This window comes from Pelecanus crispus, chromosome 7 (assembly GCF_030463565.1).
Source record: "Pelecanus crispus isolate bPelCri1 chromosome 7, bPelCri1.pri, whole genome shotgun sequence".
NCBI lineage: Eukaryota > Metazoa > Chordata > Aves > Pelecaniformes > Pelecanidae > Pelecanus > Pelecanus crispus.
Genome location: NC_134649.1, coordinates 34,391,455 through 34,407,730, shown reverse-complemented (window position 1 = coordinate 34,407,730; position 16,276 = coordinate 34,391,455). Strand labels below are relative to the sequence as shown.

Here is a 16,276-nt window from a genome sequence, read left to right as displayed (position 1 = left end):
TAATATCTCCAATTACACTTACAAACATGACAGGAATGTGACTGCTGTCAGAGGTAGGAAGAAATTCTCACTGCCACCACCAATGTCCTCTAAAAGCATGGACCACTGCCCATGGCTGAAGGCTGCTTCTGATTGATGCCTGATCTCAGATCTGAGGCACTTCACGCACATTTGTGGTCTCAGAACAGGTCCCGCATTCTCACGCACATCCGCATGACAGCTTCTGAAAAGGCTTGCTGTTTGGGTTAGAGGTGCCTCTGTCAGAAGCCACTTACCTTAGGAAGTACTGGATGTCATTGTTATTTAGCTCTAAGAACTTCTCATATCTCTTGGCGTAGGCTTGGAGAGGGATCAGTGCCTTTTGAATGGCAGACCGCATAGCCTCACGTAGTTCTTCCACTTCTGGTTCGTGCAAGCCCACTGAGTCCAGCAAGGGTGTGCCTGTGATTAGCATGTTCTCCAACACATACTGGAAGAGAAAGGAGAGAGGTCTTTCAGGACTAGCAGAGCTAACCATGCCTCCTCAGAAGACAGGTGAGACAATCACTAGTGTCACCTCTGGGAAGTTATGCAGTCCATCCTTCTACATTGTGTCAGGAATTGTTTTATCAGTTTTACGTTGCCACCCCCAAAGAAGGAGGATCTGGGGAGATAGGTCTTTCACAGTAACAGGCAGAAGGATGCATATGCAAGAGATCTGCACCAGACTGACAGCACTGGAAAAGGTGCTATTTCCTTTATGTGTCTGCTTTTACCAGCTGCCATGCACTTAGGGCAACCAGGCTACTTAGGGCATGCCTCCACAGAACCTGCAGCACCAAAGCAGAGAGAACAACCACATAAAATAGCTACAGGTTTGGGGAGCTTGAAGAAATCCTGTCAGCATAGAACCGCATTAGTACAGTGCTATGCTCAAATTAAGTAAACCAGATTCCCAACTACCTACTTCTGCAACTCTCTCCCTCAGTACAAGCTCAGGGGTGTCTATACCAAGCTGCAATGCACTGAGAAGACTTGCAGAGCTATATCACTGTTGATGCAGAAAAGTTCACCTTCTCCAGCTGTGGGACAGTGTGAGTCACCAGGATTCCCTTGTCAAATAGAGAAATGAGGGACTTCTCAAAGCTCTCCACAGGGGGGCTGAAGTGAACACCACTGCTGTCTAGCACAAGGTCTGTTACAAAGAGTGGATTCCTTTGAGGCCTGCAGTGGGAAGAGGTAAGGAAGAACAAGGATGCTTTTTGAGACAATGGTCCACAACTACATTGCTCTGGTGCTAATACTAAAATGCCTACTGGACAGGAAAGGAAAGCAGAGGAGAGGAGGACTGTCTTATGCAGATGAAGGCATGAAACACTGTGTTCTTAATTTACCAGTAAAGACATTGAGAACTCTTGTCTATCAAAGGTGAAGCAAGTGTCAATCATGACATACCAGGATCCCCAAAAGTCATAACCTTATGCTGAGAATTGGAGCTGCTTTACAGAAAAATTGCAGACACCCTTCAAACCAGACATTCATTACCTCCAATATACTCTCAAAATGTACCTTCCAGAAGTTATATTTGGTATCTTCCAATCTTGTATGTTACCAGCATGGCTCAGGATCGGCTGAAGTCAGTGTCAAGACTTCCACTGATTTCAAGGTAAAAGGCCTATGTGAGTGGCAAGGTTTTATTCCTTTTCTTCCTGTTTTCAATTTCTAAACCTTCCTTTTTTAATACCATGAAGGACAGAAATCATTAAATCAATACCCAATGGAAGACAATTCTAGGCACTGTGATAGCCTGAATTTGGTATTCTTTAGAGATCCCAGGCCAGATCCTACTCCTGAGGTTTAATCCAAGAATGGAATTAAGTAGCCATGCCTCCTCGTATTCTTCTTCCTGGCCTCCAGAAAAAAGCTAGTAATAATTATTTGCTCCCCTGAGAATGCTGGAAGTGGCTAATCTTTAGAACAGTATGTCAAAGTAGCAGACCTTGGTTCTGATGGGCTGCCTCATATCACTAGCAGCAACTTGAAATCTGTAGTAATAGAGCAGCCAGCTCTGTGTCGTTCTTCCAGACTCAAGCAAATGTGTCAGGTGGAGGACTGGGTGGAAGAGCCCAGCCTAAAGCCCCCATACAGTGCAAAGCTTGCTTGCAAAAACAGTAGTTAGAAAGACAACGGCACTACACTTTTCTGCTCTTTACACCCCTTTTTTTCCTCTCTCTTCCTTACCTGTAGGGACTATTGATGAGGTCATCTCCCCATTCCATGTCCTCTGAGCAATTCAGGATACCATGGCAAGCATCCAGCAAAAGCTGGGTGAAGCTGATCAGTGAGTTCTGGACCAGATAGCGCACAGAGTCCTGAAGGATTAATTTGATGCGCTTCATCAGCTTATGTAGTTTGGTCATCTGGTAGACATCCCAGTGGCTCTGTTCCAGGTTGTACCAGTCTTTGCCTGCATCTTTCAGGTTGCTCTTTACTGCAGTCTTTAGAGTACTGATCCAAGTATCCTTGAGAAACACCTGAACCTAGGGCAGAGAAACAAAGCAAGCTGTGTAATCCTCCAAGGGCTGATGGGAAAGCAGTATGGTGAGGTTAGCTGCTAGCTGGGACTGCTGGACCTTTCTCTGCTGTGAAAGGTAACTGTTGTCTCAGAGCTGTGGCAGCTAAACAGTAGCTCTCAAATTCATGCACATACGCGTGGCATCTGAGCCTGGCCACACATCTCCTTCACTGACAAAAGACCTACAAAAAGAAAGCCTGATACTAAAAAGCAGGAGTGCTCTACTCTTTCTTTTTATATACAGTATTTCCTTTTTGTTCTCCTTTCTATAGAGCAGTATCTCTGGAGCTGCCTGTGTCAGGGTCCCTCATAAAAAGTTGTGTAGACAGTATGATGAGCCAGTAAAGGACAAAATGTTGTCTTCTCTTGACAAGCGAGGAGAAAGAGGGGAAGAAGCCAAGGGCAGTAGCAGCCTGCAGTGTTTTAATTTATTAAAATACCACCAAGTGTCACTTTTGCTCCACAGGCAGCTGCCATTTGTGTGTAATAAAACAACCTCAGTCACTGAGTGGATGACAGCACTGCCTAGCTGAAACAGCATGGGACTGGGAAGGACCAGCACATGCCCTCTGCCACTGATTTACTGTGTAACCCTGCACAAGGTACTCCATGTGACCGCATCCAGCATGCAATGTACCACCCTCATTTAGAGGGCATGAATATCTTCTGGCAAGAGTTACCAGAGTTGCAAATTTTTGTCCTAGTCTGTCTACTGGCATCGCAAGCAGAACAATCTAATTAAGTACATAAAGAACAGAGTGTAGAAAAGCATTACCCCCATGAGTGCTTCAAGAGGACTCAAAGCTCTTGTGCCTTGCAGCTGGAGGGATGGAGAAATAAACCAAAAAAAAACCTGGAAACTTTTGAATGCAAACCAGGACTGTTATCTGTCTGGAGACCAGGAGGAGGTAAGAGGAAGAAAGACCATGCCTAAGACCATGGTCAGCAGTGGCTGATGCTAAGGTGGCTATGGCTCTTCCAGCCCATTCTCCCCACATCCCAATAAATTTGACATGCACATGCAAATTCCTCTCTGCCCTACCCACAGTTCTCCTTTGAAAGCTCACTCATCTGTTTCCAGGGAATCGATCTGCAGCTGCTGCATCTGTCTACTACACACTGACAGCCCTGCTGGCTGCTCCATGTATTCACCCCCATGCTTCCTCTGCTCACCTGAGTGAAGGTCTGGGTCTGGATCTGTTCAAACTCCTCCAAGCAGACATGCTTGGCTAAGGTTGAGTTAAACAGAGACATGGTGGCTGCCTTGTTGCACTCATCTTGCACCTGTGTAAGGAGAAGGATGACTTGTGGCCTGGTCAGGAATGAAACAAAGTTGAAATCTGCTCGTCGTTCATCAAAAGGATAGTCTGGGATCCAGATGAGCCCTGGAACCGAAAAAAAGAACATGTTATTGCCTGCAACGGCCATCCCAGCTTCTGTTTTAGAGGAAGAGTACAGGTCCCTTTGGGACAGCGCTTGTGAAAAGGAGTCTCCTCTGATGCATAGGCCTTATTACGTAGCAGTTTCAGCAGATGGCTGGATGAAAAGAGAGTCTCTGCTCTGCAGCAGAGACTTTCTGCAGCCCCCCATTAGGGGCTGAGGGACTCTCTTGGTGCCTGACCTTCCTGAGGCTTTGGCTCATAAAGTTTCCATGAGAAAGAATATTGGACTTGAAGAATCTTCCCACTGAGGCTTCAAGGCACAGCTGAGTCATCTCATCTGTGAGAGGCCACTTGTGAACCACCTCAAGGCATTCCAATCTTTGGAAGATCGAAATGCACACAATACGCCCCCCCATCACATGAAAATGTGGTCTTTTTCCTCCAGTTCAGGACTCTAAAAGAACCTCAGTCCTCTTCCACACCTGAGGTATGCCACAGCTAAGCACAGCAAATGGAAGGCGGCCAGCCCCAGCACAGTGCAGAGCAGAAGGCAGTTAAGCTAATTACACTGCCTTGCATTTGGTGCCATTAAGAGTACACTTGCAGAGTTACTGCAGCTTAGCTGAAAGATGGTAATGTGTTATACTGAGGTAACATGAAGATGCAAATATACCCTAAAAAAGAGCAGACATACTCAAAAGTCTCATATAATCTCCTGCTGCTGTCCCTTATGAGCCCTAATCATTAACATGAACCTGAGAGTTTCTACAACAAAGCTTAAATCCTATCAAAGACAAGAGGTCCTATAACCATGCTGAGTTCAAACTGCTTCACTGTGTCCTGTACCTTTCTCTGGTGCTTTCTTCTCCTCTTTGTCTGGCAGGGTGACATAAAAAAATATCTGAGGTTTGGAAGTGACGACTCTGTCAAAGCTGATCCTGTTCATGGTGCGTTCATAGTCTAATCTCACTTCTTTCTCCAGGCAGCACATATGGTCTAACACCCTGTTACAAGACATGGAAACAATGATAACCCATGGTGTTTGAGCAGAAGTATGTCTGTAGCTTTACTGCAAAACTCACCCTTCACTCACTCCCTCTTGGATTTGCCAACCCAGAAGTTCACCTACTACTGAACGCATGAGGAGAGCTGTGCAGACAATGAAGCAGCCAGCAAAGCTATCAACTGGACATTTAATGACAGAAGCAAGTGGGGACCTGGGACTAGTACTGCAGCCTTCTCAAGTGTCTTTTTGGATCAAAGCAAAATCTCCACTGGGAGTGTGCAGGGGGGAGAAGCATTACAGCGTGGAGGCAAAAAAACCTAAGAACTGAGGAAGCTAGCTGGCAGTTTTGGAAAACTTGGGCTATCCGAGCTGTACTCCCAACTGCCTCCTGCCAAACACCTCTTGAAATCAATCTCCTCAGCCAAAACATGTGTATAAGTGCTGAAACCCTGCTCTGTTTACCCTAGAAAATCATCATCTTTCACCTCAAGCAGGCTTTTCTTTATACCTATATTTCTGCTCACAGAGACTAATTACTCTCCTACTCTCTAGTTTAGGCTGGCAGACCATGCAGCCCTTCACACCTTCCTGTCTCTGAGCAGAGCAATCAGTCATGGCTGATTCCCAGCAACACCACCAACAGCTCATGATTCATCAGCCCAGGGACTCTTAAAACGCCTTCCTGATATGAACTGCATCTCAGACACTCTTATATCCAGGTGGAGATCTGTTCTGTTTGCTTCACACTGTGCAGGTCTTCTGATTTTAGCAGCTGCTAAGAAGTAGAAGAGTCACCAGCAGACAACAGCCAACTCTCTGGAGACAGCTGGTGGTCTGCAAATCAATTTGGCAATGACTGATCTGTTCCCTGCAAGCACAGGGAGACGGCATGGTGAACCATGCCATTTCTGTCTAACCTTCCTGCTGTTGAAGGCCACTTAACTGCAGGTATAAGCATGGCTCAGTGGATCTGCATATGAAGTACATCTACTTCATCTCGAACACTGACAGATCACCCATCCTATACGTATGTCCCTGGGGCTCTTGTCCTGCCTACTTCTGATGACACTGGGCAAGAGGGTGGTGTGCATGTGCACAGGCTGAAAGGCAGTTGAGATCCACGGTCTACGAGTTGGATGCTCAAGGTCTGCCTCCATTGCCAGTTGTTTTGTAGCCCTATGAGGTCCTACAATGTTAATGGACTGAAGGCTGAGACCCCACACATGAACTTGATGCTTTACCTCTTCTCTTGCTTCAGTTTGGGAGTATGCATAGCCAACAGCTTCATTCTCTGCAGGCTCTTCTCGCTGATGCTATTTAGTCCATCTGTGGGCATGCAGTCCACATACAGGTGATACAGTAGCAGCGCCTGCGTCTTCTTACGCAAGCTGTTGGCAGAAACTACCCGCTGTGCAAACACCTGGGGATCTTCAGCCAGAAACAGTAGGCAAACTCGTGGCACCCAGTACTGACATGACAACGATAGGGCTCTTCCTGGGAAATTAAAGTAAAGCTCATAAAAGTCTACAGGGAAAACAAAACTCAGAAGTGCTTGCAATGCTGACAGCAGCTTTTTGATGGACTATGTAATTGGGCTGGCTTACTGGAGACCAAAATGGGGGACCAAAGCTGAGGACAGCAAGGGACAAGGAGCATGGACTTAGCAGCACCTCCAAACCTTTCAAAAGGGAGGTACTTCATCTTAATCTGTTTGCATTCCCCTTCAAAATGGTGTTGGCCCAGAAAGACCATCATTTAACTTTTCTTGAAGGCAGGAAAGATGGGAGACAGTATCTCCAAAGGGAAGGCCTCAAATAGGTTGTCAAATTAAGGTGTGGAGTTCTCTCCCCGGAGGTTTTTCAGAACAGGTGAAAAAGACGTGTGTCAAGAGTGATAACAGGGAGAGGAATTAAATTACTTTTTCATGTCCTTCCCATCTCTACCTATGACCAGCATGGGTAATGGACTGGCTCTCAGTCTATATGCCAGGTCCCAAAAGACCTTATTTGAAACACACCTTGTGGAGTTATTCCTCCACTGAGGATGGGTCTCCCTTCTTCATCCCGCACCAGCCCATTCTTGTCTGTTTTATGGACCAAGTAGAGCTCTGTCTCCTTGTCATAATCCAGAACACCAACATCAATCCACTTGTAGATTAACTTCTGGCTTTTGGGGTCCTCTGAGAGAAACAAGGATTAAAACAGGGTTAGTCCATTCTCCCGGAGGTTACAGCAAATGGACTTTCCTGATCAGAGGGGTGACGCCACAGTCAAATCCATTTACTAGCTTGAATCTTGGTCAATCTTACATAATTTCTGCTGTGATCAACTAAATAATGAACTCGGGTCTTACAGCTTAGCATTTCCAACTGTTTACACACACCAAAGCCCTCCATTTTCTTCCTCTTACTTCCATAGGTTCCCTGTGCACCATGCTCCTACCTCCTGCTTCAGGCACTACCACTCTTTGCAGCCATAGTCTCATATTTGGGTCCTGTATGCCCCTACATCCTCTCTTTCAGCCCATACCTGGGGACCCCTCTGCCTCCCAATTCCTTCACCCCTTGATCCAGGACTTTTCATTACCCACATGGGTTCTGTGGGGATCCCATTCTCCTTTCCCCATTTAAGGCTCTAGCTCTGTGTTGCCCTCCTCATGAGTCCTCATTCTTGTAATTGGGAGTGGGCATAAACCCCAGTGCCTTCTCCCCCCAGTCTATTATTTCTCTGGGCCATTCCCAGGGCATCTAACTCTTAAATGTTCAGATCCTCTTAAATGCTGGGAAGTGCTATCCAGACAGATATATATTTACGTTGCTATCAATATAGATGCAGGTCAGGACAGCGTTACACTGAAGTTGAGAATGGATGCTGTTAACCACAGGTCTGAGCTATAGGAATTTGCAACAGTGCTGGCACTATATGGATGCCAGTGGTCTCACCTCCCCCAGGGCCTAAAGGGTCTGACTACGTGCATGCAGAACAGTCCATTCAACCTGTGGAGTGATCAGGTGTCGTGTTCCCCAAGCCAGCTGCAAGCAGAACTCAGCCATAACATGATGGCTGCCCGAGGATCCACACAGATTATGTTTTATGCTTAGGTTTTGCAGACAGCCAAGCCTCCAGAGGTTGCCCCAGAGCTGCAGTCAGTATGCATGCCAGTTCCTATGCTTTAAGGCTAGTGCAGATGTGTTGATATGAGCTGCAGCCACAACTGGACACCAGTACAGCTGTACCTAGTAATGCCTTCTCATTGGGAAGGCTCTGAGTGACAGGAAAACAACAGATGTCCACGTCACTTAATTTGCCCCAGATTTACTACTTGGATTTTTACTGCAATCTGAAGTTGACTTCTGATCCTGCACTTGCAGCGAAATCCAGGCAGACCATCCTGTGTTCAAGCTAACTAACTTCATGATGATGCCTACGTATCAGTAAAGTGAAATTTTGACTGTATGGACTTCCAGGCACAGAAAGGAGGGCAAAAGGCAGAGGCTACTTCTAAAAAAGTGGAAACAGTCAGTCCAGGGCAGGACTGACAGTTGTCGAGATCCCTGGTCTCTTGCTCTGTCTGCCTGAGCCTGATCAGAATGAGTTACTGCTTTTCTGCTATTCAGAGCTGCATTTGTCAGAATCTACATGCTCCCTTCTGCTGAATGGGCCTGTAATTGTTAGCATTGCCTCACTTGAGCAGTTACTCATTCAAGCTTTACCATGTCCCAGTACATCATCTGTAGGTAAAAGTGCTTTTCCAGGCACTGGCTTTCTGTCATGAGATCCTGGCTCCAGTCCTAGCGAGATCCACTCTTCTGGAGTTCGACAGTCATACTCGTCATTGTCAAATATCTAAAAAGCCAGGACATGAGTGAAATGAAGTCTTACTTCAGAGAAAAGAAAACACCTGACACAAAATTTCATGGGAGGAAAATTAACATGCAGTTCCTAAATGGGCTACAAAAAGAGAAAACAGTCCAGTTGCAAAAGCTGTGCTGATCTTTGATCAACAATCTTCTCCCAAACAGCAATATGTGTACCTCTAGCCCTTTCCTAGGGAGCAGAGACACCACCTGGAGAGCTCTCACGCAGTAATACTTCTGACCACTGCATCCAGAAAGAAACATGAGACAACACCTTTTCTTTGGACACACAAACAACAGTGAGGAGCACCCTCAAGGACTATTAGTTCTGATGGAAGTTGTGCGCACCCTGCAGAAGATGCTCAGCATCTTGTAGAGATCCTTCAGGGCCCAAACCTGCTCTAAAGCATTTCCTTGTTTTATCATTTGTTGTATCAATGATGGCTAAGTGTCCTGCAATTCTCAGAAACATCCTGTGGTATAAGCAATGAGATAGATGACAAGTGCCAAACACGCTCTCTTACCTTCAGTGGGAGGTAGATGGGAAAGACAGGATCTTTCTTCTCCTCAGTAGTTGGCATATTGTCAGGATCATGGTGCCTTGGCATCAGCTGATTGGAGTCTATCCCCTTGCTGGCTAAGAGCTGAGCAATATCGAAGGTGAGATATAGCCGTCTTCTCCTGTTTTGAATCAGAGGGGGAAATAAGCGCTTAATATGCCCAGAAGGGCTCCCATGCCTGTAACTCCACTTTTTGATTGTGCACCCCTATCAGTCAAAAAGTTTTTGAGCACACACCACATACATGCATATTTCTTCATCTATAGAACAGAATAGTTCAGTTGGAAGGGATCTACAGTGAGCTTCTAGTCCAGTTTACAAATTATATATATGTACTACTGTACTAATATATTATGTACATTATAGAGCATATGCAAAAATAGAAATTAAAAAAGGATGAGAAAAAGATGAAATAAACACTATTTAAAAAAAATATTTTCTTCCCGCATCCCAGTGAATTGTCTTGTGCACTCCCTGCGATGCGCACCCCCCACTTCGGAGACCACTGCCTTACCGGAGAATATTTTCCTAAAGATTTTTGACATGTCATGTCTTGAAAGCAAAAATCAAGACCCTAATCTGCTGTGCCCATTCCATATGATGTCTCTAGCCACTTTCTGGTTACTTACCTCTCTACCTCAATCTTCCGAGGGCATTGCCCTGGAAGCCCTTGGAAGGCAATCTGTACTTTGGGCTTAAACGATTGTACTGGGAAATCTGAATTGATGAGGTTCTCAGTGGTTGGTCCAATCACTTGCTTATCCAGGATACTTCCAAAGTCCTCAGGCATCTTGAAGGTTGTGACTAAGAGACAAAGAGAAGCACAGTCTGAAACACCAGACATCACTCTGCTTTGCATTCACATGCAGAAGAGGACTGTGCTGTCTCCTGGGTTGTCTGCAGAAGTTACTTCACTAGATTTGTGAGAGAAATCAAGCAGACATAAAATGGGAAACAGAAAAGAAGACCCTTTCTCTTGCTGCAATATGTCATTATGGTTTTCCAGTATCAAAATGATGGCATAGAAGAAGGCTCCACTGTCATGCACCTTATCAGGAGGTAGGGCACTGACCTAGCCCTAAGGAGCTCTGTTCTGTTCCCAGCTTTTCTACAGACTCTCTACATGATTGTGGGCAAGTTACTGTCTCTAGTGCACGGCTTCCCTCACTCTCAGAAAGGGATGGGACTCCCCTGCCTCCCTGGGGTGCCCTGAGACCAAGAGCCAGTCTTAGCCGGGACGAACTCAGTTAAGATGGTGATAAAGGGCTTATGAATATTGCAGGAGAGAACAAGCTACTTGGGTCATCTTTGTGTGCCGAAGTCCCTATTCACACCTTGCTTTGGACAAACCTCTCCTCAGTTCTTGCTCAAGCAAACCTCCCACTCACATCAGCAGTGGTGTGAGAAAAAATTGAGTTAAACAGCTAACAATCTCATGATTTGGCCAAATGTTTTCAATGGAAATTTGGACTAAGTGAAAAGTATACATTTCCAAGAACTGGCTGAAATTAAACCATGTCATTTACCCCATAAAAAACCTGAACTGTTTATATTGCTGAACAAGCTGCAAATAATAGAACAGCAGCAAACTGGGAATTTGAAGCTTAACCTAAATTAAGTAATTGCATGCAAGCTTTAAAAAGCACTATTCCCTAGACAGAGCTAAGCATTGAGCTAAAAATAGATTTTAGTGGAGTGAGAGCTTTTCTTTTGATGAACTTTCACACTTGACCAAGGAGAAACTTAGGGTTCTGGCTTGTAAGTGGGTATTTTGGATGTGAAACATTGGACCCAATCCTTCACTCTGGTCCGTGTGCTTCTGCTTGCATCACAGATGAGATCCCTTGATTTCAAAGCAATTGTGCAGAGCAGCCAATAATGCTGAAGCCAGATACATTTCAAGATGGTCAGGTACAGGAAGGGTCCTCTAAGAGGTCATTCCATTGCCCTTCTTAAATGGCCCCTGACACAACCCCCACAGCTATACATTGTCTGCTTAGGGACTAAAGGAAATAGCCACTGAACTGGCTCCTCTCTCTCTACTCCCCTCTCTTAGGAAGGGCTCCTAGCCTGGAATATATATGATCCTAAACATTTCCATTGTCCATACCAACATGTATGCTTACAATAATTTCAAGGAATCCCTAAAATGCAGAGGGTTTACTACAGCTCATTTAGCCTCATGCAAACCTCTTGCTTGGGGTCTTTACAGAATGGTCCTGATTTATATTTGTTGTCAGGGAGCACAGCTGTTCCAATTTTGTCACTTCATTGTTGCAAAATCCATGGCACCATCCATTATGGCACTTTGTGCACTATCAACTATTTATGTCAATACTTAGGGTTTCATTTGCATTTACATTTCCAGCTTGATAGCTTCTTCCCCCTTGAAGAAGCAGCAGATCATAAATAGAGATCTGTCTCCACTTGTTAGGGATGAGTCTAGCTTGTCAAGATTCACTTGAGGATGCAGTCATTTGTCCTCACTCATGAAAATAAATGTCACTTCTAAGCACAGGAAGGTGGTATATATAGTTACCATCTTTCTCTAAGACTAAAATCCTCTCGCATGCACACTTTCTCCCCACTCGCTGCCAGCCTATGATCTGTATCTCTAAGAGTGCTCTAGGGGCCAGAAGAGTGCTGGCAAACCTTTCAGCCATGCTCTGTTCCTGTATTTGAGCACCCATGATACAACAAGCATCTTGTAAGCAGGTGGGACCAGCAGCTCTGTATACACAAAGACCCCTTGCCTCTAGGAAGAACAAGCTGCTCTGGGGCACGGCTGGATGCAGAATGAATAAATGAGAGAGGACCATGATTTCGGCTACGTGTACCTAGATCCTGAATACAGCTCTCATGGGCAGGTCCCATTTTCACAGGAAAAGGGCATTGCTGGCTCCATATGCAATGATAACACATTCAGTGCTCTCCTGGCATATGGCCTGTGGGACCAAACTTCCACAGGCAGCAATGCAGTGTACCCTGAACCCTGGGGGGATATATCCAAGAGAAAAGGGAGCATGCTTTTACCACCCAGTCAGATCACTTTACTCCACCTCTCAATGAAATTCACTTTTCACAGGACATTCAAGCAGCTCAGCACCATTCCCGGCACTGAGAGGAAATGAACGCAATGAAAGCAGAGCACGAACCTAGAGTCATCAGCCTAGTTCCCAGCATGCTCACTATAAGCAACCATAAGAGTTATGGCCCCATTTCCTGCCACGTCACGTTTCCCCTCAGTATATTTACCTTTAGGGGTGTGCTGCTCCAGGTCTGCCTGTCTTAGCAAAGCGTGGTACATATGGGGGCCAGCACAAACATCCTGAAATGCAGCATGTGAGAAAAGTGTCAGAGATAAAGCACAGTTGTAGCACAGTGGCAGGGTGGGTTATAGAGGTCCAGAGAGAAAGTGAGACCATAAGACTGACTTTACCAGAGCTTTAGGGACAATCAAGACTGTGAGTAATGGTCAGAAAAGGCTCAAAGAGGCACAAATACCTGGAAACTTGAGCCCAATGCACAGAGAGGCAGGAGATTTGTCATAGAATCATAGAATTGTTTAGGTTGGAAAAGACCTTTAAGATCATCCAGTCCAGCCATTAACCTACACTACCAAGTCCACACTAAACCAATCAAGGGTAGACTAGACTAAACCATGTCCCAAAGTGCCACATCTACCCATTTTTTGAACACTTCCAGGGATGGTGACTCTACCACCTCTCTGGGCAGCCTGTTCCAATGCTTGACCACCCTTTCCGTAAAGAAATTTTTCCTAATTTCCAACCTAAACCTCCCCTGGCGCAGCTTGAGCCCATTTCCTCTCATCCTATCGCTAACTACATGGGAGAAGAGACCAACACCCACCTCACTACAACCTCCTTTCAGGTAGTTGTAGAGAGCAATAAGGTCTCCCCTCAGCCTCCTCTTCTCTAAGCAAAACAACCCCAGTTCCCTCAGCTGCTCCTCATAAGGCCTGTGCTCTAGACCCTTCACCAGCCTTGTTGCCCTTCTCTGGACACACTCCAGCACCTCAATGTCCTTCTTGTATTGAGGGGCCCAAAACTGGACACAGTATTCCAGGTGCGGCCTCACCAGTGCCGAGTACAGGGGCACAATCACCTCCCTGCTCCTGCTGGCCACACTATTCCTGATACAAGCCAGGATGCTGTTGGCCTTCTTGGCCACCCGGGCACATTGCTGGCTCATGTTCAGGCGGCTGTCGACCAACACCCCCAGGTCCTTTTCTGCCAGGCAGCTTTCCAGCCACTCTTCCCCAAGCCTGTAGCATTGCATGGGGTTGTTGTGACCGAAGTGCAGGACCCGGCACTTGGCCTTGTTAAACCTCATGCAGTTGGCCGCAGCCCATCAGTCCAGCCTGTCCAGGTCCCTCTGCAGGGCCATCCTACCCTCCAGCAGATCAACACTCCCACCTAGTTTGGTGTCGTCTGCAAACTTACTGAGGGTGCACTCAATCCCCTCATCCAGATCATCGATAAAGATATTAAACAAGGCTGGCCCCAAAACAGAGCCCTGGGGAACACCGCTCGTGACCGGCTGCCAACTGGACTTAACTCCATTTACCACTACTCTCTGGGTTTGGCCACCCAACCAGTTTTTTACCCAGCGAAGACTACGCCCGTCCAAGCCATGAGCCGCCAGCTTCCCAAGGAGAATATTATGGGAGACGGTGTCAAAAGCTTTGCTAAAGTCCAGGTAAATGACATCCACAGCCTTTCCATCATCTACCAGGCGGGTCACCAGGTCATCAAAGGAGATCAGGTTGGTCAAGCAGGACCTGCCTTTCATGAACCCATGCTGGCTGGGCCTGATCTCCTGGTTGACCTGCACTTGTCAGCAGAGTGCAGCCTGATGTCAGCTCAAAATGTGGATTTGGGGCTGGTTGACCAGCACTTGTCAGCAGAGTGCAGCCTGATGTCAGCTCAAAATGTGGATTGGGGGGCTGATGAGGTAGGCAGTCATTAAGGTTTTACTTCCAAATATCATCTGCAGTCACAACCACATGCCTGCCCTGCCATGCTGGCATCCAAAACCCAGGCAACATCATGATGACAGTGATAGCACTGGCCATTGAGGAAGGCAGCACAACTACAATCAGGAAGAGCCTTATGGCTTCACTTTGTAAGGGTCAAGGCCTTGCACATGGGCCTCTGACCAAAATGAAGGGCTAGAACCTGGGGTGAAAGCTGTATTTCTCCATACCAGGTTTACTCTAGGCCTTTCCATTTTAGAAGGACAGTAGTAGAAAAAGAACTGCTCTTTGCACTTACCCCCGAGATGTTGGAGGTTCCTGGAGTGAAGACATCAGCATAAAACATCTTTTGTCTAAAGGCTAAATATTTTTTTGGTCCCTGGTTGCAGCTATCGGGAAGCAACAAACTTGTCCCTGGACTGCAGTTCCAGCATGAAGCCTCATTGCTGGTACTGCGAGGGCTGGGGCTCCTACCCAGAGAATTCGTCAAATCCTTCTTTGCTTTATCCATCTTCTTAGGAAAACAACGCTGCGATGCAACCCTGGGCTTGCTAGAGTGGAAAGACATTGAGCCTGTTAAACACTCAATCTTTGGTGTGCCTCCACACCCTCCCACTGTGCTGGATATCGTTGGCTTGCTCAGAAGATGAGTGGGTAACAAGGTAGGTTTGACACCCTGCTTCTGTACCAAGCACTGTCTTTGTGACCTGGGGGCCACTGGGCTCATGTGGCTGACTTGATGGCTCACTAACCCCAGGGAAAGAGAGCGCTTTATTATTCCAAATGGGTTTTGGAGGGGGAAAACCAGCAGCATACGTGTGAAAAGCTGTTTTCCTGAAGCAGCAGGGGCTTCCCAGACCTGTGGCAGCATTCAAAAGGCTGTCAGGAGAATCTGAGTAAACTGGGACTACAACAGAAGTGCTACTTTGCTGTACCCAAATCCCTTAAAAACCTTGTCACACTTGACTCCAGTGGGAGCAGGCCACAGGCTAGATACCAACACAGCTACTTCCAGCTGTAAAGTCTGACTCTTTCATTTACATAATTCAGAAGAGATGTTTAAGCATCACCTAACGAATATTAAAATATAGCCAGAAGCTCCCCTCTCTCTCCTCCTGCAGGGGATATTTTTGCTGGTGATCTCAGCTCAGAAATCATTTCTACTCTTCCACCCTGGGAGACGCAAGTCCAGGCAAATATCACAGCTGTATGGCTTTATTTTATAAAAACCTTTGTGCACTGAGAGATACTAATTAAGAGCAGCCCTCAGACTTCTGGCACGATGATAATGCAACCCTTGATTTTAGGCTTGTCTAAACACAGAGATGACTACTGTAACTAATTAGCACAGCTAAAGTGACACAAGCCCCTCCAGCCTACACACACATGTGCCGATGTAATGATGTACACATACCCACATAGCTTATTCCTATAAATCATGAGTCAAAGCTCTCCATGGTGTTTCTCAAGGCTACTCCAAGTGCAATATGGCTTATTCACCAATTCCTGCTCAGGGCTAGACCCAGACTCCTCATCCAGCCCTACCTGACTAATGGTTTGTGTCCTGCACCCTTGCCAGGACCCTTTTGTGTCCTGCACCCTTGCCAGGACCCCCATGTTTGCCTTGCTTACTTCTGGAGGCCAAGCCTCTGCAACAGCCTGCTATGTGACAGTCTTCCAGCTTGCTATAGCTAAGCATTAGAAAGACCTTGCCTGGTCTTGTAGGCCACAGCTGGTGTAGTACCTGTCTGGAGTCTCATCCTGAGGTGGAGACAACAACACAGTGTCCCTTCCTGCCATGCCCTCTCTGCTCTGCTCTTGAATGGAGTGAAAACTCTGCCCGTCCTATACTCTTGATCAGAGAAAGCAATTTTTTCTAAATTTCACCTTGCTGTCTGTCTGCAAGAATGAATCAGGTACAC

At 46.3% G+C, this 16,276-nt stretch overlaps 1 protein-coding gene across 1 annotated transcript in view; it reads right to left on the bottom strand.

Moving 5' to 3' along the window:
• The window catches only part of DNAH1 (dynein axonemal heavy chain 1), a 75,175-nt gene extending 60,277 nt beyond the window's left edge, over window positions 1-14,898 (bottom strand). The window contains exons 1-12 of the mRNA XM_075714661.1: window positions 14,653-14,898; window positions 12,614-12,686; window positions 9,988-10,162; window positions 9,323-9,479; window positions 8,655-8,787; window positions 6,960-7,121; window positions 6,184-6,436; window positions 4,783-4,940; window positions 3,728-3,939; window positions 2,221-2,519; window positions 1,053-1,203; window positions 276-469 (exon numbers count right to left, since the gene is read on the bottom strand). Of these exons, the coding sequence (XP_075570776.1) occupies window positions 276-469; window positions 1,053-1,203; window positions 2,221-2,519; window positions 3,728-3,939; window positions 4,783-4,940; window positions 6,184-6,436; window positions 6,960-7,121; window positions 8,655-8,787; window positions 9,323-9,479; window positions 9,988-10,162; window positions 12,614-12,686; window positions 14,653-14,865 (2,180 nt within the window). The 5' untranslated portion in view covers window positions 14,866-14,898. The remainder of the gene's footprint in view (window positions 1-275; window positions 470-1,052; window positions 1,204-2,220; window positions 2,520-3,727; window positions 3,940-4,782; window positions 4,941-6,183; window positions 6,437-6,959; window positions 7,122-8,654; window positions 8,788-9,322; window positions 9,480-9,987; window positions 10,163-12,613; window positions 12,687-14,652) is intronic.
• Window positions 14,899-16,276: the final 1,378 nt, after the last annotated feature.